General features: G+C 41.1%; 1 protein-coding gene across 10 annotated transcripts in view; it reads left to right on the top strand.

Annotated features, from left to right (window-relative positions):
• Positions 1 to 402: 402 nt before the first annotated feature.
• Positions 403 to 25,678, top strand: part of znf800b (zinc finger protein 800b) — a 41,879-nt gene continuing 16,603 nt past the window's right edge. For 3 of the 10 annotated variants that reach the window (XM_034673460.1, XM_034673459.1, XM_034673455.1), the window contains exons 1-4: positions 480 to 650; positions 1,927 to 2,145; positions 22,145 to 22,256; positions 24,294 to 24,630. In XM_034673460.1, coding sequence (XP_034529351.1) covers positions 22,200 to 22,256; positions 24,294 to 24,630 — 394 coding nt within the window. In that variant the 5' untranslated portion in view covers positions 480 to 650; positions 1,927 to 2,145; positions 22,145 to 22,199. Of the gene's footprint in view, positions 651 to 1,911; positions 2,146 to 22,144; positions 22,257 to 24,293; positions 24,631 to 25,678 lie in introns of all 10 variants that reach the window. The other 7 variants (XM_034673454.1, XM_034673453.1, XM_034673451.1 and 4 more) reach the window with 5 other exon arrangements.

The following is a 25,678-nucleotide window of genomic DNA, read 5'->3' as shown; positions in this document are numbered from 1 at the left end:
AGCCTCAAGTGGATTCTTGATGAATTGCAGTTTATAACACTTCCGCATGGGCTTCATCGTTTGAGACTGGAGGTTGTCGCTTGGATTCAAGTCAGAATTCTCAGAATCAGAATCAGTTTTATTGGCCAGGTATACTTGAACACACAAGGAATTTGACTTTGGTAAACTGTGCTCTTTTTGTACAAGGCATAAGAATAAGATTATTAATAATTCTGAGATTAAAGTCAGAATTCTGACTTTCTTCTCAGACTAATAAGAACATATATTGGACCTTAATTCATTTTTTTCCCCCCAGTGGATTAAAGTCAGAATTCTGAGAACAAAAACATATAAAAAAAAATATATTGGACCTTAATTTATTTATTTTTCAGTGGCCCTCATCCTCTTCTGTACATCTTCAACATGATCTTACATGTAAAATATTTGAACCAGGTGCATCTCATTAGCTCTAAATACTTTACCATTACATTAAACAGGTTCACACAAACTAGCTTCATAACAGTTAGCTTAACGTCCTGTTTGGTCTAGAACTGTTATTCTTGAAAAAGTATATTCTTCATCATAAACATAACTCAAATGTCATTTCTGTTGTAGCAGCAGGAGCTTATGGCTCGAACAAACAGGTATCTGCCCAATAACCTGGGAGCAAGGTGAGTGCTTGTTGCATTTCCTCGTCACACATTATTTGTCCAACATTTTTGAAGCTGTTAATTCCAGAATTATGATTATTCCGAATTCAAAAACCACCTGAATTAAGTGTCACAGCACAAATGTCGCACTGTTTCAGCTGTTGCTGTCAAGCTAGCTAGCTTTGGTTATAAAAAATAAAGGCACAAAAGTTGAAGTTATCCGAATCAATTAATCATTTAATTCAGCTACAATTCAACAAAACATGGGGCTTTTATATACTGTCATTTGGGCAAGTTAATCACATGATAAGTAATATATTTAGGGATAGTTCAGAGATGCTAAAATCGACCCACCTTGTGCCAAAATGAGTTTTGCCAGTAGCTAGCTAGCCGTTGATTTAGATCATGCCATTTCAAAACCACAGAACACACGTAACGGTTTAATAAATTGCTCCTTTCTATGTTTCAGGGGAGTTGTATGCCCTTAGTTTGAACTGTGTTTATAAAAGTGCACTCTGAAAGGATAGTAAATATTTGCATAAAGCTATATTAGTCTCCTGGACTAACCCTGTGCTTCTTGTATTGGACTTGTTGTCTGGATTAGAGTTTTGTGGGGGTTTACATGTCGGCTCCATCTCACTAGAACAATCGGAAACAGTACTGTGTCCCTAAATTGGCCATCATTCATTTCCATAGTTCCACAGAAGTAATGAGTGTCAGTGGGTAGCTCTTTAACACTAATCACCTCTGGCTGGATTGAACCATGCAGCATGTGCAATAATAACAAATCCCAGTTTGTTATTTATTATGAATCTAAACATGACATGAAAACTTTCAGACGTGGCTTCTTGGAGAAACATGATCCAAATTAAACTTAACTTTTGCATCTTACTGTACAATCCGTGACTGGACTGTTGAATATTAAATTAATATTGATATTAATGGAATAAGCAAATGCCTTATAGTTAATGCCATATGATGACTTTCAGTGAAGTCTTCCCTTGCTGATTGTGGCATTATGAGTCAGAATGTGTTTAATCTGTGTTATAAATCTTGTGTAATGTTTAAAGTCATAATATTTTGGGGTTTGTATCCTCCTTGTTTGGTTTTGCGTTTGCGTCGTGGACTCGTGGAGAGCTCTGTGCCCTCAAAAAGGTTGCGCGTTTTGGGGCATAAATCAGAGGCACAGTGTTAGGTTACGGTTTAAAATGTGTAATAATGAAACTTTTCTTATTTTAAAAAAGGTAAATGATTCAATCTGTTTCTTAATGTTGCCCTAAAGTCCATGTTTTTCCAGCTGAAATTGGACGTAGAGGGTGCACCTTTGCGCAGAGACTGGTTAATGCTGAGAGGCTCCTCTGGGTGCACAAAGACAGCGGCTCGCAGACCAACTTGTTCAGAGTGAACCGGGAACGCTGGGAGGCGAAATAAACAATCTCCGGACTCGAAGTGGCCACAGCCGCGCAGTTTTACCCCTCTAAACACACAATTCAACCATCGATTCAACGTATACAAGGTAAGGACTTGTTTTTTATTCGTTTCAGCGGGAGTAGAGGGCTGCGGAGCGGGTTAAACCTCCTTCGCTTTGGCTTCCCGAGCATGGTTGTTTTTGCAGAAAATGGCGTCATCGCCCTCTTGTTTCTGCCTGGCCGCGATGGGGAGAGGAGTAGTTTCAGAGTGCTGTATCTGCCTTCAGATACCGCGTTAACCTCCTCGAAGGTGAAATCAACATCTACAATGTGTTATATTTAATATTAAACCGTCAAAACGTGATATAGTCAATCATTTCGCTCGGTAGAAGGACGCGCAAAGATGGAAGGGTCACCGGTCCTGTGCGCCAAGCTGCTTCTTGGAAAAGGTGGCACGGAGCCGCAAAACGCAGCGTTTTTCATTCTCAATAATGCCATCCTACCCGACCCCAAGCTAACCCAAATGACACCGGGTGGTTTAGTGTTGTTACCAGGGTGGTGATGGACGTATTTGTGGTGGTACTGCACCTTGTCTTTGTGTGTATTTTATTCGGGTTAGCTCGTTTTTACGCCGCACTCCCCTGCCATGCTGCAATCGTTACGAAGGGGCCTCTCTAACGGCTTAAAAGGTGCATTTCGTACTTGGCTTTTCCTTTGATCATGTTAAGCTGCCCCTTTGTTACTCAAAATAGTGGCGTTTTTTCGGCTGACAATATAACCGTGTAAAAGGAGATTTTCAGGGATAATGGGGGCGATGCAAATCGTGCCATGAGAGCGGCGAGTGCTCTGCGCTCTGGTTCGCTGCTTGCCAGACGAGGAGAGCCTGAATGAGATAAAAATAAAAGTCTTTTGGACGAATCACATAGTTTGCACGAAAGTGGGGAAGTCCAGCGCTGCGCAATGATTGTGCTGCCGCTTTGCGCAGAGCACTGTGGCAGCTGCTGTAACCGCCGCCACCATTTCGCCGCGATATTTTTTGTGTGTTGGCCAACCTTTTGTAAATAGTTGGGGACTCTTGGATAAAAGAGCACAATAGTATTCATGCGGGCCCTTTATGGCCTGTGAATGCGGTCCTAAGTCCCACTCCGGCTGTCCTGTCTCTCTCCGTCAGCTACGTGCATGCGTCCTAGCTCTGGCCACCACACATCCACCATAGCGAGGCCACTCGGTTCCCTGTGCAGACGCTCTGCTTGGTTCCTCCTGTGGCCAAAAACTCGGGGACTTATCGTGTGCTGAGTGCTATTGTACAGGCCATGGTGATCCAATCGAAACAGTAACGAAACATCAGCCATGGAGACTGCACATCGCTCGCTCCGTGCACATTTTTATTAAGTTTCCTGAGTTATGCAACCGCATCCCCGTAGAGCGAACTGCTCATCCGCCTTTATTTACTCGTCACCCACCATCGGATGGATATTAGTGTGTGTAAAATCTGGAGAATTGGACCAATCCCCGCGGCGACGACACTGATTGAGGAAGATATGTCATTTGCAAATCACCCAGTGCCATTTGCGTCACAGCCCGCGGCCTCGCACGCCCATGGGGGGCGATGGAGTTGCAAATGGAGACCGTGTGTATGTGTGCTGACGCTGCCCCAGCTGAAAAGGAACCAATAGACACGGACCCGGGCGGCAACAATCGCCGTGCGCTTCCACTCTCCAGTAGACTCCACCGACTGTGGATTGTGTATAAACACGGAAGATCGCGCAGCATATTCGGGATGGTTGGGTTTCCTTCGCTCTGCTTGGGATGCGTAAGTGGATGCGTGCACACACACTGGTTCAACCTGCTTTAGACCTCGACAGGCCGGCCGGAGAGGAGTATATATGTCCGGTCCACCCCTCATGGTGCTCGGTGCATGTGGCTGTTGTGGAGTCGCTCATGTGTGGATGAGCCTTTCGAGTGGATCGTGATGGTGGGACCGTGAAACATTTTATTAACAGCGCAGAGGGTGAGGTTGGATCATAATTCGGACACTGGATACACAGCCGAGTCGGGTTTGTGACATCCACAGCGCGCCACGCGTTTCTGCTGTGGAGATAAGCTGGGCGTTTTTAGATCCAGGAACGTTTTATTTGTTGCTCTTGCGCTTTTGGGCACTGCGCATGGTCTCATCCAGCAGGGCACAGAGAACTTGTTCACGAGGCAGAAAGTCCCCAAAATGTCACAGTGGAAAGCGCAGGTTCAGACAGCGTGGCAAGCCTTTGTAGGATTATTTGGCGGGTGGAGATTTAATGTATGTTTAATCAATATTACCGACGTGAAATGACGTTTCTATGTTGTATTTAGGTCTGTCTCAGTTCTAGTGTTGATGTGCAAACACACAGCGTGTTGATGACTGGAAATACATTTTAACTTTACACGATCAATAATCTTGATTGGAGATGTTTGATATGTTTAAGTTACATGTTTGCATGTGCTTAATTGAATTAAGATGAAAGTGTGCTCCTTCTGTGCCCTGCTATGCCTCTGCATCAGTGTGGCAGTGTATCATGTTGTTCAAAGTTGGCAGTTAAAAAACAAATCAAGGATTATAAATTGCTAACCTGCACCCAGGAAAGTTATTCCCTCAGGGACAGATTCACCCCAGAAGTCCTGAGTCAGGCAGCCCTGCTGCTATGGACTATTTTTATCTTCTATAATTAAATGTTCAATTCAAGCTGCATCGGTGCAACCAGCATGTGACTGTTACTCTAGTGTAAGACTGTTTGACTGGACACTTGCTTTGCATATTTTGCATGTTTTGGTTCAGACCTAGCTCACATGTAGTTCACATGTTCAACTGTACATGTATCGTAAAGTTGATTAATCAGATTAGGCCCATCACCCTGTTTAAAAGCTGCTGTACACACGCAGCTACAGACACAACAGACACAGCTAGTCTGTGTTTACCTTCTGATGCTGGCTGTTGTAGACTCTGGAAATAAAAAGACGTTGAAAAGAAATGGATGGCCAGTCTAACCTTGAGGAGGAACATGAATGTGTAACTAGGACATGAGGGCAGATAACAAAGTGGGTTATAAGGCACTAAAATCAAATCAAACGTTAGATTAGCACTAAGTTGACATAACTGGCAAAAAAATATCTTTTTGATGTCAAAGTATATTAAATATCCTTTAAATTCATCCCATTCATGAGTATTTTTAGTGCCTCAGTTGGCCTCCCATTATCTCCTGAGACTTTGGGGTTGTAGCAACCTGAGATTAATCTCTCCGTATTAGAACAGCAGCCACTTCTGCTGGCTCCCTCCCCTGTAAACCTTTGCAGGTATGATTGTTTTGTTTTTTTTAACCAGAGCGGCTGTTGACTGCAGCAGTGTAATGGTGTCACTGTATGATTCAGTTGGTTTAATGATATGGAGCTGTGTTCAGTCACTGAGTCAGCTCATCAGACCAATGCTCAAGTTAAGTCAGTCAACAAACTCATTAACCTGCCCGTCACATCACCTGCCAGTAACACAGACAGAGACAGATATTAAGATACTTCAAGTCAGGTAATCAGAAAATCAGTGTCAGCCAGTCCATGAATATTAAAGTAAAAATCTAGGCTGTGTACAGTAATCCTGAATAGTTGTCCTGCTGTGTCAGTGGTGAAGGTGAGCTCTGTGGGTCTCCAGCAGAGGCCGGCCTGTCAACAAAGCCCTACTTTCTCTGCCCATTGTGCAGGAACCATCCATTACAGTCACTCCTATGAAATGATCAATCATTGTCCTTTTAAAGTGCTTCTCAGATATCACAGAAACTTCAGCTTTTTTTGCGTTCCCATCATATTAACATAAGTATTTCCACATATTTTTAGAGGCTTGTTTTGAAAGATCACAGGCAGTGCTTGCACACCTGGCCTGAAAAATGCCCATTATGTATCTTTCATGGCCAAATTTATTCAAATTTGTGTCCCTGCTCCTTTTTCCACACTCTGCTGCTGCGCCTCTTTTTGGCTGTTCACATGCGCGGTGTCACCGCTTTGATACATGACTGCACAATGTACTGTGCAAAATTTCCTTTCCTTTTTTCTAAGATCTGTTGCAAATTGAGGGAAATCGAACAGTTTAGTACCCGCTGTCCTGCTACAGAGTGAGTGTGTTCTGGCCTGATAATGTGATGGAAGTTATCACCGAAAAAAAAAGGGAGTAGTTTTTGGCAGAAAAGGTCTCAATCTACACACGTCTCAGTCTGCCACACTTTGTCATGCAATGACTGCTGTAGGAAAATCATACTGCTGTATGATGTGGGAATGATATTTCAATGTTTTGGAGTTATGTGGGCGTGCATATGTGTGTGCAGGAGTGTGTCTGTGGGCACCCAACAGGTAGTCTCCCATTCAACAAGAAAAACCTTGTCACCAAAGTAGTGTAAGACGTTACAGTGTAAGCAGGGCTGGGGGATAATTCAATAATGATAATTATTGTGATATGTTTTTTCAATTTAAATATAACAAATGTTCAGTAAAAGTTCAGATAAATAAAAGTTCAAATATTCAAATCTATAATTACACCCCCTAACCACTGGAAAGGGAGGGGCACTAATGAGCCTTAAACGCTTGTTGTCACCCAACATTAGACAGAAGTAGAAGACAGCATTGAACAGCCAATCATATCGCAGGGTGAGAGGTAGGTGGGGCTTAAAGACGTTTGGAGCGGAATGTAAACACAGCTAAAACAAGCGACACGGATGAAAACGTACACATCTTATATAGAAGCTTGGTCACGTACTAAAGCTGCCGATGTGTTTTGTTTACTCCCGGGAATGACTTGGCTGACGCATTGTGCTGTCATAGGTTTGTCGTTATAATGACGTTTGCTTTAGTAGTTTAAATAACAATTCTTAGGCGTAACTCTGGTTTGCAGCACCAAACAATCCATTTATTTGCAGCACCGTACGAAGTGTTAAACAGCATCCACAAGTTTCATTCATTGAACAAACAAACACTTCAGATGCGGTTCTGCATGCCGCCTGCCGACGCAGCGTCATAGCGTCACAGCGTGACAACGGTCAAAAACAATATGCCTTTCCGGGTCAAGACCAAGCGGCAACCTCCGGTCTAAAAATATGAGTCGAATGTGGAAGTGTTAAAAGCTGCAGTTCATCGAGGATCCGCTCATGTAGTCTGGATAGCTCATGTCTCAATCGTCTCTCACTGTGAGGGGGGTGAATTTTTTTCTAACGCGGCAATTTCGCAGATATTGAGATTACGAGTCTTCCTATGAGAGGCACAGCTGCCTGTGGGAACACTGTAGCTGTTGGCTAGGAGGCTCAAACTCCACCTCTTTACATCACACTGGCTCGACGGCAGCAATATGGCTCCCGACGACGATTGGTCTCAAAACAGCTCTTCAGAAACAGATGGGTGGCGTCACGGATACTACGTCCATATTTTATACAGTCTATGGTCAAGACACACATCTGATACCTTGGCAGTGATGTACCTATATAGCTGTGCCCTTAGTTAACAAGACAACAACACCCAGTGGCACAGTAAACAATGTGGTTCCCAGCTTGACCCAAGAACATGAATCTGGCTCTTACATCTTACTTACTTAGCGTAGTCAGAAATGATGGATTCGAGAAGCTTATCAGAAAACTAAATCCAGATACAAGCTAACAAACAAACTGTCTGCTGTCTTCAACTTTCACTCAGGACCAAATATCTGCCTTTCAAATCGTAATAACTATCTATCGACTGATATGAAATGTTTTATCGTGATAACATCATTTTCAATATCGCCCAGCTCTACTCATAAGACCAAATAGTGTTTGTTTACATTTGAGATCATGTCTGTTCACACATGTTCTCGGGACATTAAATCCACCTGCAGTACGACGAGGCTGTCACATTTGAGAGTCAAAGTATGTTCCACCCTGAAATTGTTGATTTCATTTATTCATGCTTAATTTTTTGAAGCAGTTGTGAAAAAATCAGTGAGTCCAGTGAAGCATGCTAACGGTTTGAAGCTCTATTTGACAGTCACAGAGCTGGACGAGTGACACTTTTGACAAACATGAGATAGGAGGTTTAATTAAAGGCAAGTTTTCAAACACCAACATTTTGGACACAACTCCTTTGGGTGTAGAATCAGTGTTATTCTGTGGACTGGACCTGACTGTTGTATATAAGTTCAATGAGATGACATCTGGATATATATAAGGATTTTTTTTTGCGATACAAGCTTTAAATCTTGAGTCAAAAGTTTTATGTGGTGCCTTGCAATGTTACAGTATAGAAGCATGTATCTGTTTTGTCAGCTATGATGCAATCCAGCAACAGTGTGGAAGCGACAACAGATCAATAAGCCTTGTTTTCTTCATAAGAGGAAGCAGCAGCTACAAAGTCAGAGCCACAGAGCACAAACTGTGAGTGCAGAAGATTCCCGGTGATGCTGTGTATTTTTACACACAGAGGAACTCTGTCAGTAGGCCATGTCATGTTCTCATCCTAGCCTGTGGTCAGGTAGTAGCAATGTTGTGTCTGCAAGCAATCAGCATCATGTCAGTGAGTGTGGAGTCCCTCCATTAGGAGGAAGTCCTGACAGATCGCCCCCGCACAGCCATCGGAAATAACCAGGAGAAGGCAGCGGTGATTTCAGGCACCAAAGAATGCACATATATACATGTGCTATCTTACATATTAGCATGGCAGCTTTAAGTTTCCTCATTACGCAGAGAGCAGAGATTGCGAGGCTTCATAAACGACAAAGTTCTCCTCCTCTGAAATGAATCCATCACATTTGTTTCCTCTGAAAGGACAAATAAGGATTTGTCTCTCAAAATAAGAGATGCTCCCAAAAGGGAAACGCTTTGATAAATTGATTTCTGGCCGGCATAAACAAAACTCACTATGGATTATAACTGGAGATTGAATATAAACAAATTTGCTCATGAATATACAACACTGGAGAATGTCACATCAGGCGTATCTGTGAATTATTAAAGAAAAGACGTCACACCTTAGCTAAGGATGGTCAGTGTTTGAAAACAACACTTGAATCTGCTCAGATCTTTGAAGTTTTACATTTTGAAATCACAGATGGAGTCAAACGGCTGAAGAAGTCGCTGTTCTTGTCCTCTGAGGAGATTTGATCAGATTTATGATTGTGTACAGCTGCAAAGAAGATGATGCCTTCTTTTTACCTGTAAAAAAACTGTTTCATTCTTGGGACTGTCAGTGTGAGATATTTCTCAGAGTATGTCAGGTGTTTGGATCATATCTCAACCTTTCATTTATAATACAGCCTCATATTATTCATCCTCTTCTGCAGTAAAAAACATTCTTCCAGTGTTTTCTCCATCCTAAACAGCTCTAGGCTGAGGAGGAGAGGAGAGGAATAACACTTTCAGATTGTTTTTTGCTTTTTTCATTGATCTTTTCAAATTGTGCTTTCAGCTTGTGTCCCCTTTTTTTCTTCAGCTGTTGAGGAAGTCATGACTCCACCAGCGGACACCACTGAGCGCTGAAACAAAACAAAGTGAAAAGTTTAGAGCTTCATGATTTGGATGCTCAACTTTCCTCAGACTTGGGCGTATTTTAGCGTTCAGTCTGTTTAGAAGAAGTTGAAGTTTTAAAGATGAAACTTGAGTCTGTGGTCTGAGTGTGTCCAGGAGTGAAGGGTAGATTAGAAAGCTTGACCATAGATGCAAACAATCTCCGAACACCTTCGCTCTCATTACCTGAGTCAGAACAGGAGTCACTACCTCACAACCACGTCTGTCTGTTGCCAAGGAAACGGCAGAGTCCCTCGTGTTTGTATGAGTGTATCATTGGCACGTTTGTAAAAGTGTGTGTGTGTGTGTGTGTGTGTGTGTGTGTGTGGCTGGAGGTGTTTGTTGTAAACCTTGTAGTACACATAGCCTCTTTAAAAGCAAGTTAAATAATGTTTATGTTCTCAGGCAGCTGTCCATCCTGGGGTTTGTAATCCTCAGGCTACACAGACAGACACACAGACGCACAGACAGACACACAGACTGCTGCTGCCTGTCAGGTTTTTATGAAACACTCCTCCACAAAGTAATTAGGCTGCTGTTGCTCTTGGTTTGGGATTTGCAACCTTCCTGGTGCCACAGTATGTTCAAATAAGACACAGATCCCAAGACACAAGTAGCTGTTGATTACTACATTATATTGTTCTGTAGTTGAATGAGGGGAGGTTTTTTTTCTGTGGTGTAAAGAAGTTTGAATTAATGTCAGAGCATGACCAACTGTGGTAAAGTTTCTTTAAACTCTGCAGCTAAAATACACGCCAGTCACCAAAGTGTGCTGATCACAGAAAGTTATCTGTGACTGTATTAAAGGTTAAGATATCTAATATCCAAGGATTACTGGATTATTCATACCTCAGTGACATAGACCGTGTGAGCTAGGGATGTGTGCATTGTGTCGACTAAACCAAATGTACTCATCAGTGAAACTAATGATGAATATTTGTATTATTGCAGGGCTAGAATGCTCGTCACATGTTGTGTTTTAAGCTGCATCCACCTGCCACTAGCCCGGGCTGTATGACTGTCTACTGCCAGAATGCTTTACTACCTGGATGTAAAGAAACACAGAGGACTGATGGTATTTTGAAGTGTATGATTCAGAAAACGGAGATGAAGTTGTGTGCAGGCATTGCTGGTGTCGGTTAGTCAGGATTTAAATTTCTGTTTGAATGACTATCAAATGAGTCGCTTGGAACTTCAACATGATTTTTTCAACACAACATGGCCTCAGCAGTGTCCCTCATCTGAGGAGGCATTATGGAGCCAGTGTTGGAGATGCTGACTCAACCAAACTTTGGATCAACCCAGATGCAGGGAAAGAGGCGGGCCTTGAGTATCATGGCAAAGCAAATTAGGTGATAACGTTCATAAACCCAAGCGGCAACCTCCAGCCGCGAGAATTGAAGCCAATGCAGAAGTGTTAAAAACTGCAGTTTCTTAAGAGTCCGCTTGATGCTGGCTCCTTAAGTACGGGAAACCACATACACACCAATTCAAAAAAGCAGAAATAAACATGTTTACAGCCTGGTACAAAAAACGAGTGTAGTCTGGATAGGTCATTTCTCGATCGGCACACATTGTACGGGGGGTGAATTTTTTCATAACACTGCAACTTCGAAGATATTGAGATTATGAGTTTTCCATTATGAGAGGCACACCTGACTTAATTGACAGGTGGGAACACTGTAGCTGTTGGCTAGGACGCTCAAAGCCTGCCTCTTTACCTCACACTAGCTCAACAGCAGTTAGGTTGTGTTCAGCATTTCCAATATGGCTGCCGCCGATGATTGGCCTCAAAACTGCGCTTCAGAAACAGATGGGTGACATCACAGATACTACGTCCATTATTTATACAGTCTATGCGTAAACCTTATTAAGCACAACACTTTGCCTTAATAACATACAAAGGATGAGGTATCAAACTTTAGCTCACATATAGTTTGTTTGAATAAAGAATGTAGGCTTAGAGGCCAAAGACCTTTGTCTGCACCATGTTGTAAACGCATTGAGTTCTTCTGTAAAGTTAGCTTTGGGCCCAAAGGGGATTCCTTGGCCGAAAGTGGACCCTTCAAGAACTGCAGTTATTTGTACTTTCATATTTGGTTCATGTTTCAACACCTGCTGGGTACTCCATGAATGAAGTACCTTAACAAACAACTTTCATAGTGAGTTTTTGTTACCTGTCCTTTTAAAAAACCTTATTAGTTAAATACTTTAATGTCATCTGAAAAAATACTTGAAAAAAATATCAAAAAACATTACTTTTGGAAAGTCCCAAATGAACTTAAATCCATGTCTGTCTCCATGATATTGACTGACAAAGGGCTCTACGTCTTCTGATTGTACTTTATACCTGAAATAAGGACCCATAAAATATAATCATAACACAGCTTGGTTTCATGGTGTGACATAAACAGGAAACAAACTTATAAACCAAGGCTTGACAAATTGAAATAATAGAATAAAGAACCTCTAAAATATATTTAAAAAAAACAACAACCCAGGAACCCTGGTTTGTAAGATGAGGGTTACTCTGAGGCACACAAAGAAGTGTCAATATGATACAAGTGTTTCTCATTCCAGCGTTTCCTGTCCTAATAGGGGCCTTTGTTTCTTTAAGCAGGTCCCATTATCATCTGTATTACCTGATAGTGTAAATCAAATGTCCACCATGATACACTCTCATCTAATATCTCTATAATTATCACATGACCAGCCCTCCTATTAGTCATGGACCACTTTCTGTAAGAAACCCATTTTTGGCATAAATTCATGCAGCTTGAACAAGTACCTCTTTATGTCTGTCCCTGTATAGCTATGCACTGATGACATGTGCTTGGCAGCCAAACTAGAAATACTTTCTAATTTCACAACATATAAATTATTGTAAACAACAAAGTGTCTCTTTGAATACGATGACTGGACCTGCCAATTCTTTAAATTCTTTTTTCTAGCCTCTAAATGTAAAGAGTTCTCACAGAAGAATCCACAAACGTTCTCACACAGGGTCCACTGACTGCTCTGAAAGCTTCCACAGAGGTTTCCATCTGCAGTTTTTTGTCTCCAATATTACCTTTTTTTCTGAAATTTCTGATCCATATATATTTCCTGCTGATTTTTATGACAGGTTGATAGAGTGTATCCCAGCATGCATCAGGTGAAATGCTGAGAAACACCCTCAACAGGTCATCAGGGGCCACGGAGCTAACAGACTGACATACGAGAGTCAATTTCACTCGCACTCACACTCACATTTAAAGACCAGTGAAGAGTTTCAGAAGGAATAGAGTTTAAAATGATCATCACCTCTCAGTATTTCACAACCTAAAATGCAATCTATGTTCTTTAAATAATGAGGGCGCTCCCTGACTTCACTGGTTGTTATGGTGGACAGTTCTAATTTCCCATTATAGTTAATGGCCAGTTTATAAATAGAGCAGAGAGAGGTGCATTACACATTGATAAGCCAGCACACAATTTTGCTTGAGTATATTCTCATCCTAATAGTTCTGTTTGAAGTTAATTGTGCATCTATAAGAGTTAAAATTCAATAAGGCAAAGCTCTTAATCACGCTACAACACACAGATGATGCAGATTATGTTAGTAGTGCTCAGTGTTGTTGGTGGTGTAGGTTTTTTTTTGGTTTTTTTTTACTTTATTGCCACAGTTTCAAAACAACAGGCAATTTGTAAATACACAAAAACAGTTTCACCTTGAGATTGGGCCTCTTCGGACTCACAGAAAGATATTAGCTGAGCAGTCCCACACAGGGTGGACCATGCACACATCAGCCATACATTGCCACTCACAATCCTCCTCATTAACATATACAGGTACACACAGGTAGACCTACCATTCACATGACACATAATAATACATACATACAGACATAAATTTAGACATACATATGTGGTGTAGTTTTTGTAGCATCCTGCAGCAAGGGATTCACCGATCCAACTTTTTAAGTCCCCATACTGATACCAGTGATGAATGAATGAATGAATGAATATTTTTAATTTGGTCATTAATTTAAAAAGAACAAAAGTCTACAGTTTGTGTGAGTAGTCATCTAACAAAAAAAAGATAACACAATTTTACATGTTGACACTAATTGGTTTCACACAATGAAATTCACAACAAAAAAACAACCTACAACAACAATGACCAAAAAAGGAGAAGGCTGAAGCCCCAGGCTTATTTTTTGCCTCTCCTGAACAACCCATAATATTACCCAAAAGCATCAGCAGGAGCAGTAAAAAAAGTAACAACAACAACTTATATACATTACACTCCTTAATTCTTATTAGGGCCAGAGCAACGACTGGTGTGCTAATTGTATCTGATAGGATTATTATTATTTTTGAATTATACTATTCATTTAATATTGTATTCATTCATTCATTTGTATTTTAAGGCTTTTTTGAAACTCTGCAAAGAAGTGCACAATTTCAACTCGTCATTGAGTTTGTTCCATATTTTGACTTCTATAACTGAAACACATCTGCACTTTATGTTTGTTCATAATTTATATGTTTCAAACACACACGTCCCTCTGAAATACAGTTGTGCTCATAAGTTTACATACCCTGGCAGAATTTATGGTACCTTAGGTAGTATCTGTTGTCTTTATGATATAAAAAGAGTAAACAGTTGTTTGATAAAAAATTTACTTCACCCAACCACTAACCATGAGTTTGGCTATCATTCATATCCTCTGAAAAATAGCCAAAAAAATCACAAATTCTGCCAGGGTATGTAAACTTATGAGCACAACTGTGTATACTTCTCTGTGCGAGGAGAGAGCACACTATCATTATGCCTAAAGCAACATCAGGCGTCTCCAAGTTTGAAATAAAAATCAAATCTTAAAAAAGTGAATGAATAGTTGTTACAATCTGCCCCTCAGTCTGTCTCCAGCTCACCCTGGCATCACTCATCCTCAGCTGTAACATGCAGTATAGAAATAGGAGCTGATTGTATGAGCAAAGCAGTCTAAAGTCACGCACTCCCATGTTGTCCAACACTTATTTCATGTTGCTAAAGTTGCTATGAAAAAAATGACATGCACTTTAGTCAACAGAGTACGCCATTGTAAAGCATTTCTTTGATGGCAGTCTGAATTGAGTCACTGGCGTGTGATGCTTTGAAGTTTGTAGCTGGTAGCACTGTACTGTAAGTTCTGCCTCGTGTGCGCAACAATGGCCCGAGTGTCATGGCGGAGGGCACGCGCCACATTGGACTCAGCTCTCACCTCCTGTGCAATGACCTGTAACCCATCCGTGTGATTTCTTTGCTGCTGCAGCAACTCCTGATCAATGTCATCATAACAATCTGGACGTCCTCAGGGCTCTGCTGAGGTGTTTTCAGGTCTGAGCTGATTTGAGGAGTGCTGCGAGGATTGTCAGACATCTGATGAAGATTATTCATTTAAGAAAAAAGAGATAAACATTATTTTTACTGTCATGACAGACAGCTTACTAAAACACTTTTCAAATAATGAAATCACGTTTTGTTTCCATTCTATATTCAACGAGACACACGAAGCATTCATTTATGTTATCAGCAGATCTTCTGGTTTTGCTGACAGCATTCACCTTTTCACAGACGGCCTCCCAAATCGTGTTTCTTCTGGCAACACTGAGATGTCTCTGCTGGAGTTCACCGGTGTGTTTATTTGCCTCCTCAACCAAGACCTCCAACTCCATGCCTTCAAACTTCATTTTTCTGTTACGGCCACTCTGCTCTCCCAAACTCTCCATGGTGACAGCCGGTAGCATACGCAAAATCCACATTTAAACAGGGTGGTCTGCATCACTTTTGCACCTGTTATCAATTGCGCACTCAATCATAGTAGATCACCTGCAACCCGGCCACTAATAGCATGTGCAATTTTTCAGTTTGCATACACAATTTAGTGCTCGTTATTTGGGATCTTAGTAGATCAGGCCAATTATGTATCAGGGATGGACATTTCAAGCCAAACTACTATTCGATAATCATTGGCATCTACTCGACAATTATTCGAATAATCCCCCCCCACACACACACACAAACACACACATGTCCTGTTATAGGCTTGTTTGTGTGGCAGTCGCGTTAACCAGCAGCAAGACAAGGTGCTGTTAGTAGCGGGCTTTAACAGAGTGTGTCTGGATCTTTATGTTGATGTTTCTGTGACGTGGTGTGTGTGTTTACATTTTACAGCAATGCTCAGTCTCTGGAAATACGTGTGTAGTAGTGTGAGATTCAGAAACGGAGAAAATCACTGCGACTGTCGCTAATGTTTTCTTCTTCTTTTGCTATGTAATACAGTTAGCATTCTTCTTCTTCTGTTATTTAATGCGCTTAGCAAACAGCTTTAAGACGCTCTATAGCCACCTTCTGGTAGGCATACCGTACTACAACCAGGCACCGGTAAAAACGATGAAACATTATACTTTTAAAATGAGAAAATATTCACAGTAACTCATCCCTATTTCGTTTTACATGCATGTTGTTGCTGTAAACACAGAATAGTATACCTGATCACACCTGATCTAGCTCTATGGCAGGGGTTCCCAAAGTGTGGGTCGGGACCCCCTGAGGGCTCTTCTAAATTTCTTCTGTTTTTTAAGTATTTTAAATTTGCTGATTTTACCCATTATTTAAAAAAATATAGACAAAAATAGAAGTTACATTTGAAATAAAACCCTTCAAATAAGCACATTTCATTAACTTTCTGCCTTTGTTTGTTGCCAGATGACTCCTGAAGTTAGGGTCAGGGTTACCTAACAGTTAATTAACAAATGGATCAGCAGTAGCAGGTTATTTAACAGCAGCACAGGGAACACAGCCACATGAGCATGTAGGTAAGCTAATTTTGAAGTATGAAGCAGCATTTAATCACTTAGAGGGACAATGGGGGTCACAAGTCTTTGGCACCTATATTTTGGAGGTCGCAGGCTGAAAAGTTTGGGAACCCCTGCTCTATGGGACCGTATCTGACTAATATCTGATGTCAGGATCCGCTCGGTGCATCCCTACCAGCAACTTTTTTCACCCCACAATTCTTGTTACTGCTATGGCATTCTTGACATGCTTGCAGTCCCTCACAGACAATCAGTCAACTTCAGCTTAAGACCAGTCATGTTTGTCTGATCAGTTAAAACTCAATCACTTCGAGCAGCTTCTACTGTCATGTTATCACACAGCTTTGATTGGTTCATCGTCAACACTGGAGCAGATTTTTCATGCATCTCAAGCTGAATTTGAAATGCAGCAAAGTTGTTTTTGAAGTTCCTGACATCAGAAAAAATAAATAGATTAGGAAAAAAAGTAAAAGTTATAAAGTCTGACTTAAAGCAGAGTACATGGTGTGAAATAGTCTGTGAAATACAACCAGAACACCATTAAGTTGGTACTTGTATCTGAGCTGTTTAACTGTGAAAATAGTTTATGGTGTAGACTTTAACTGACAGATCTTTAGTCCTCCATGATTTTATATTCGTCCTTGATTTGAAATCACTGATCCTGAACATCTCTCTAGGTTTACATCTATCTAGTTGTTTTTAATGAAGTAAATGTTACCCGTTTGGTATGCAGCTGCTTCTGTATCACTGTAAGTAAAAAACTTTCAAATGTCCTTCAAAGGAAGGACCTTCATTGCCTCAAACCAGGTTCAGCTGTGACTAAAACTCCAGGTCTGGTCACTAGAGAATGTATAGACAGCCCCGGCTCTTCTTCACACTCATTTTTTAAAACCCCCCGTGTGTCGTCTCCTGAGCAGAAACAGATGTGTGACACATCCCGAGAACCTGATTTGCTTCTACGGATCACAGGGTGCTGAAGTCTAATCAGTTCTTTAACAAAAACTCTTCATAAACACTGTGTTGCCTCTGGGTTCAGCAGCAAACCTGTGTGGTAGAATAATTCACTCAGATGTTATCTTGCGTAGTATTCAAATTCCCCCTTTTATCTGTCAGATCTTCTGTGCTTCTCATGCACGCTGTGGTTTTGTTATGATTCTGCAAATAAGAGAAGTTTTGTAGTCATTGTTTGAAAATGTAGTCTTTCACTTCCTCCTCTTTGCTTTTGCCGTTCTTAATTACAAGGCAGGTCTTAATGTGTAAAACATGACACCTACGTCACACACTTTATTTGAGGACACATGTTGTGTTAGGGAAGTCCCTCTGTGGCCCCTTGGTGCTCGGTGTCATGCTTTTTTGGAGACTTCACCAGACTACAAAACTTTTCAAACAGAAAAAACATTAGAGCTTTAAGCTTTGTCGCCCTCTGCTGGACTTTTGGTAGAACTACAAATCCAGTTGCTTGTGCAGGAAACAGTCTGTACTGAGGCAGCATCTGTATGAGGAGGAGGCTCAAGTACTGCTCTGTACTTCTGAATGAACGAGTTATCTGAAGCCTACCTGAAAGTCCTCAGGTGCCTGCCAAAAGTTGACAAGCTAATAACAAAACCCTCAATCCTACTTAGAGACACTAGTATCTCCCCATGTTTTCAACACAAAGCAAAGTCAATCAATCAATCAATCAATCAATCAATCAATCAATCAATCAATCAATCAATCAATCAATCAATCAATCAATCAATCAATCAATCAATCAATCAGACTTTATTTATAAAGTGCTTTTCATGCAATGGCATTGTAACACAAAGTGCTGTACATAAAAACAACCTCAAATAGAATAAATTAATAGAATAAAAAGATCCCATCCCCAGCCCCGACCCCAACCCCCCTCCACAATCCTAAGGTTAAGAACACAGTATATGCAACAATAGTAATAAAAACAATAAAAATTAAAAAATAAATTGCTGAATGAACTAAGGAAACACTCTCATGATATCTTAATGAGGACACATTGGAGGTAAAATGAGATCTTAAAACTCAACACAGGAAATTAAAATCATCAAATAAAATGAATTTCTAAGATAATAAAACGCTAAAATATTAAACCTTTAAAAGAAAACAAGATGCCATACTTAAAATAAATACATAAATAAATAAATAAGTACATAAATAAATAAAGTAGAATTAAAAAGTGACTAAAATTTGAACTAGATAAATAAATAAATTCTGTTAAGAATAAAACTCATTTAAAAGCGAGACTAAAAAGGTAGGTCTTGAGTTTGCTTTTAAAAGTATTGATGCTCTGTGCAGCAGAGCGAAAAATAAACTGAACAACCAGGTCATGTTTACTTCTTTGTGTGGCCTTGAGGTGCTTTTGGGATGTTACTATAGCAGTATGACGTTAATTCAGAAAAACAGCAGAATTTTTTAAATCTCATGTGAATACAATATGCATTCACAACATATTTTGGACCAAAACTTTTTCTATAGTTGTACTTTTCACTGAACAGTTCTTGCTTTCAGTCTGTTTGTTTACTGATTTTGACAGTTTACCTTGAAATGACAGGACTTGAATATGCTCCTGTACCCCAGCTGTGGAAAAGATGATCTTATTGTAATCAGTTTAAAACACTTGCCCCTTTCTTATTTTGCACTGGGTTTGTGGGGCATGAATGTAATTGTCATGCTGTTTTTGTTGCCATATGATTCAAAAGGCTCAATGAGCACCTGTCACCAGCACTTCATCTTATGACTCCCTGGTCATCTTAAGCAGATCTACAGTCAAATCAAAGTACAATCTTAAAGTTAGGATTCAAGAGTTTGTCCAACAACATTGATACAACCTTTTTCCTGACTTCCTGTTGTTCGAACACGACACAAGATAACTACTGGTTCATCAGTCGAACTCCTACCATTTTACCAGTTGCTACATTGAGCCAGAGGACTTGAGCATCATTGTGGTGTCAGGTGCATGTGGCTGAGATGGCCCACACTGTTTTAATGTCAACTACCACTAGAGGGCAGTAAGAAACCCAATTTCCCCACTGATGCTGTGATAGAAATGAAATAAAGCTCACATTTCTCAGTCTATGCTCATGAATATGAATTAGATAGACTCAATGAAAAGGACTCATAGATCACTGTACTTAATAAGACCAGGGATGTTGATTTATCACCCATTAGGAGAGGCAAAATAATCAAAACTGGTAAAAATATTGACCCTGACTCCACCTCAGCACCTAATACTCCAGAAATAAGTCATGAAGCAGAGTCATAAAGCAGAAATAAGACGGTAAATGTTTACTAAATCTGACCTGTGTGTGTGTGTGTGTTTGTGTGTGTGTGTTTGTGTGTGTGTGTATGTGTGTGTGTTGACTTCTACAGTACTTCCCATGCAGAATATAACCAGTTAAATATTTTATTGAATGCAGCTCCACATGTACAGTACATGCAGTAACAATGTTCCTCGTATTGTCAGACCCTCTGGGAGAGAGGCTTCAGCATGAACAATGAAAGGCGGGAGCTCTCATTTGAAACGCACACGGCACAGACAGAGTGCCTCATGCGGAGTTACGGTGGAGGTAACATGGGTTTAATTTTCCTGACAGCGATATGAGGAGCAGCTGAATTAGCATTGTGGGAAATCATTACTGTGACTTTAAATTATTTAATTCTGTTTTATGTTTAGATGCTGTTTGTGGCCTGATGGTTTCTCCACACTCTGAACTCACTAAGATGCTGTGTTGCTTGTGTGATTTATTATGCATTATACATGCTTTCACAAGAAATAAACTCAGAGAAGTGTGTCGTGGATGTACAGTTTGAAACAGACTCAACATATTATAGATCATTCTGATTATCAGCCTTGATTGGCAGATTTTGTGACACTAAATAGTTTGTTGTTTGGGCTGAACAAGATGGTCATGATGGTCGAAAAGCAAATAGACACAAACCTCCAAGACACATTCTTTTCCAGAAAAGAATAACATGCTTATTTATTCAACCATAGTCTGTGTCAGTCAAACAAACCGATGTTGTTTCCACTGTTTAAAAGCTCAAGGAGGGTCTGTGTGGTCCAATTTACACAATATTTAAACTTGCTTACACTTTATTTCCAAAGACAGAACAAGGTGAAAGGTCTGCACATCCCAAAAAGAAAGTATTGACAGACTGTGCCAGATCAAAAGTCTTACAGAAGGCAGAAATCAAAAAAAGGAAACGCACATTGTGCAAAAAGCTCCCACTTCTCTTAATGAGCAATATGTTGGCTGTTTTCGAAACCGCCTACTACATACTACCTAGAAATGTAGTATGCAGTCCGTACTGCATACTGCGTTTGAAGACAGTCTGTATTAGGGATAGACTGATTATCAGCGCCGATATTCAGCATTGTGACGCATATCGGCATCGGCCTTTTTTAAAAATCCGACGGCCGATAAGAGATCAATTTAAAACGGAGTTATTTTGGCTTAAAATTCACTAACTCATGTGGCAGAAATGACACCGTCTGCAGAAACCATAGCCTAGCTTGTGTTCCATTTCTCCTGCAGTTTCTCATTGCAGGGGCCGAGTTGAGCAGCATCCTTTGTGGTCCCTACAATTAATAGTGATTTAAAACTCATACAACCCCATTCAAAAAAACTGAAATACCCCCATAAAACAAAGATAAGTTTAACATTTCAGTTATATCGACATTTTGGAATACTATATTTACTGTAGAAAACTTTAGGGAGCTATTTATTAGTTGAAGTTTTCATTGAACTTTCTAAGACATGCAGCTGAGCCTGGGAGCTCTCTGCACTTTTTGTTAGAATTTTAAAACAAAGATGTCTATTGTCTAAGATAAAAAAACAACCTTTAACATGTTGCAAATCTGAAAAGCTGTTTAATAAACATATGCTTAAAGGCATTTAAATAAAGTTAAGTGTTGGAGTTTGTATTATTCAAAATTTTGCCTCCAATATTTCCCATTTTACTGTAAATGAATATCGGCTGCAATTATCGGTATCGGTATCGGCTCTGAACAAACCATATCCGTCTATCTCTAGTCTGTATGACTGTTCTGTTGGATCTGTTCTGCAGTATGCTGGGTCAGGTGTCGGTGGATTTCCTGTTTTCAGACAGCAGAAGTAAACAACGGCCAAGCTGATCGCGAAACTGCTTCTTTAGCATCACTTATGATTTAAAAAGTTAAGAAGTGGTTTATATGTAATTTAATGATTTTCACAGCACCTAAAAACTGAGTTCCCTCATCCAAAAGGAAGAAAAAAAGAAGAAGCAGAACGTTAGTGCTGTGCATTGTGGGAAACAGTACGCCAGGGAGACTGGTCAGATGCATACTGAGAAATTTTCCAGAATCAATATAACATCTGGGGAGTTTTGGCACACTGCAGATTTTGCTCTTGTTCACATACTACAAACTACATTCTGAATGTTGGCCAATCTGTGAGATGGAAAGCTTGCTTGCTCACTTAAAGATGTTTGACCTTTTTGTACAATGTGCTGATCATTCTGTTCTACTGCTAAACAGTGAAGTTGTGTACAGTCATAGTGAAGCCACATGTTATGCACAGTTCAATATTTGGGTATGATGTTTGGGTATAAATGCATTCATGTGATTAACTTCTTAACGTCAGGAAAAGACGAGAAAGATCAGACATGATGAGCTTGTGTACTTTTCTATCCTGAGCTTTTCCCCCTTGGCTCACGTGGCGTGTTGTTGCAGGTCACAGGTGTGTCCTGATAGTGAACGTGAGGGGCAGGAGGCCAGTCTTGGCAACATGGTGAAGGCCCAGAAGTCATCTGGGAGGAAGAGCTCTCTCTGTCAACGCAGACAGGTACTGGAAAAACAAAACAATGTTTGTGTGTTATTGTCCGGTCTGCATCACTTCCAGATAAGATCCACTTCAACCCCCACTTGTGCAGCCTGTCATTTTAACTACTTCTGTCAAACTCACTTTATACCAGTCACATGAAGCAAACAGAATGTCATCAAGGCAGAAACAGTCCCCTAACTTTACCCACTACACTGTTAGTTAATGTAGTCCTGTTCCAGTTCATTATTTCATATGGGATCTCTCAGCTGAGCTTAGTCCTTTTCCTGGAAACCAGCCCTCCGTGCCTTCATGTTTCTTTGTTTAATTATGTATGCCCAAGATTTATTGCTGTGCTTTGGCAAATCACAGTGTAGACTTTCTAGGCTTAGATTTTTACGTTTATAAAAGGCACAGTCCTGGCTCAAACACCGGGCATTACGATGAAAGTGAGCAAATTGTAATAAATTTACTCGCACTCATGAAGAAAATGAAAGTTAAATGGCTCATTTGATGCAAGTAGGTTGTTGTGAAACCCTTACTTTACTCTCATGTTATTGAAATTAGTTAAAAGGGATGATAAAGGATGTTTTTCCTCTCACAATAACAATCATTCATATTTAAACCAGCTATCACATAAGTGTTTCACCTTGTTCTCCACACATTAGTTTGTTTCCTGGTGTAAATAAAACATCCTGGTCATTACCTTTAATGTATGTGTGCACCAACAGTCAGAATGTTATCACAGCGATGAATCAGTTCCCCTTTGTTTAGACTTTTTATTTCCCTGTCTTCAAACTTTCCTTCAGAGCCGAGCTGGTTGAGGCGAGTCTGTTCGTGGCTTAACTGGCTTATGAATTTTGTACTGCACAGATGGCTTCACTGAGCATGTGTTTCATGCCGTTAAGCTATTTTGTAATCATTTGGTGCTGCTGGGCCACGCACACTGTGTTTGTGTGTTTATGTATAAGTGTGTAAAAAAAAAAAAGGTGACACAAGTGTCCAAGTGGCCCACTTGTCCCCGTGGTGACGCGCCGTAATGTGCCTGAGCGGTGGAGTCGTTTATCCCTCTTCAAGGGCAGCGGGGACAGACAGACACAGACAGAGAGAAAATGAGGATAAATTGGTGGGTGGGAGAGCAGGAAAGATTGGGGATTTAGAGAGAGAGAGAGAGAAAAAAAAAGGAGGTCTGGTCAGGAGACACAGCCACACACACACACACACACACACACACACTCTCTCACACGTACACACACACACACACACACTCTCACACGTACACACACAAACAGCAGGCATTCGCACAGATGGATGTACATGTGCACAATGATGGGCCGGTGTGGAGTCACTTATCTGCTGAAGGGTGGGTTTGTGCGACAAGGTTAATGTCCCCCCCCTGCCAAATCTCTGGATGCTCAGGAGACATGACAGCCACACGTACACAAACATACCACACACACACACACACACACACACACACACACACACACACACACACACACACACACACAAACACACACTCATTCCTTCTCTCACCCACCCTGACCCCTCACTCTGCTGCCTGAAAGGAGGCTTTTTTTTTCAAGCAGTGAAAACTCATCAGCGGTCAGACCTCATTCATTTGTTGCATGTATTTATTTATTATCAGGTTTCTTCTTAAAGAGTGTGTGGTGTGTGTGTGTTTTTAGTATTTGTAATGCTTAGTAGGTCACACTTTCTCATCTGATAAAGAACATGGTGATGATTGGGATAATGAAGCGTCACAATGCACATTCGATGCTGACAAAATCTGTAATCAAGATAAGCAGAAAGTCCTCTAAATTAGATGTGTTACCTCTCTCTTCAATGTCAATGTTTTTGATTTTGGCGCCACCCAGTGGGAGTCTCTAAAAATCTCTTTGCCCCATCTCCCTACAACATAAAGATGCTCAGGAACATTAAATGTATGCACAAAGTGTCCCAACCTCTGATTTGATAGTTCTCTTAGTGTTATCTGTTGAAGTGTGTCCTCCTCTTCTCTCTCTCTCACTCATGTTTTCATGTCTGGCTCTGTTCCCTCAGAGCGCTGCCGAGGAGGAGATGGAGGAGGGCCAGCTGAACCAAGATGCCCAGCATCCACCTCAGGAGCAGCCCCAAGAAGGAGCACAGGCCTCTGATCAAACAGAGCTCCAGTCCTCCGATCCAAACGAGGCCCCCTCGGAGAACTCGGACCAGAAGGAAGCTCCGACGGACACTCAAGACAAGAGCGACTCTGCTTCCCAGACCCAGACCAAACCTCTGTGGAAGCCCATTCCCCCTCTGCTGCCCGAGCCCCAGGACAGTAACGGCACCCAGACCAGGGACCAGAGCTGCCAGACTGAGGAGCAGCTGCAGCACAACAGCAACGGGTATAATACAGGTGGGCACAGCTTTCTTCGTCTGCACTCCCTGCTGCTGTGATTCACACACCCATAGGCTAATACTGTCTGTGAGCCTCCTGGACAGCTTCAGCCATACATTTACCTCAGACATGAAAGTTTGACTGAGAACTAAATTCATCACACTTGAGTTAACAACTAAAATGGGATACTGAGTGAGGAATAAACTGGCTCAGGCCTCTCTAAGTGAGCAGCAAACTAGTCTGAAATAGATAAGGTATACCTTAAGAACAGCATAAAGTCCTTTTTATTTTGCTCAAACCTGCAGAAGTAATCCCATCTCCTCCAGGATTTGTGAAAGATTACCTCTGAGGAGTTTCTGGCATATGAAATAAAGTTAATCACAGCCTGAGAAGCATAAAAATATAACAAGTAGATGTTAGGGAAGTATGATTCTTAAAAACTAGTGCTTGAATACATTTGAATAAATCAGTTTATTGCTTCTTTCACTGGAATTTTCTGTTTGGAAAGTAAGCCACACTTTTCTGTCTTCATGCTGCCCGTTTGTTTTTAAGTTCTTCACTTTACAGCGACTTGAAAGCGAAGCTAACTCATTGGTTAAGGATCATATGATGTGCTTTATGACTATTAGAGGATATACAATTTCTGACATTTCCTCCTTTTACCCGCCTGCCCATGATCCTCTGGGCTTTCCTTCCAAATCGGATGTAGCTGCCTCGATACAGAGAGACATTTTTCTACTTGAATCAATTTCTAGCTGTGCCGCTAAAGTTTCTCCCCTCATGGTAAAAGAGAAGCTGTTTACTTCAGCTGATGGTCCTGATTGGCTGATCTTTGACCCTTTCGCTGAGGGGGGGCGTGGAGGTCGTGGGGTCAATGACCTGCCCCGCTGGGATTATGGCAGCCTGCCTGGAAGGGTTCGTGGGGGGAGGGGGTGAGGAAAACACATTCCGTCCCACATTAATGCATAACCTCTCTCTCTCTCTCTCTCTCTCTCTCTCTCTCTCTCTCTCTCACTCTCTCTCTCTCTCTCTCTCCTCTCTCTCTCTCTCTCTCTCTCTCTCTCTC

This window comes from Notolabrus celidotus, chromosome 21 (assembly GCF_009762535.1).
Source record: "Notolabrus celidotus isolate fNotCel1 chromosome 21, fNotCel1.pri, whole genome shotgun sequence".
NCBI lineage: Eukaryota > Metazoa > Chordata > Actinopteri > Labriformes > Labridae > Notolabrus > Notolabrus celidotus.
The sequence above is the reverse complement of the archived record's forward strand: the minus strand, read 5'-3'. Positions and strand labels throughout refer to the sequence as shown.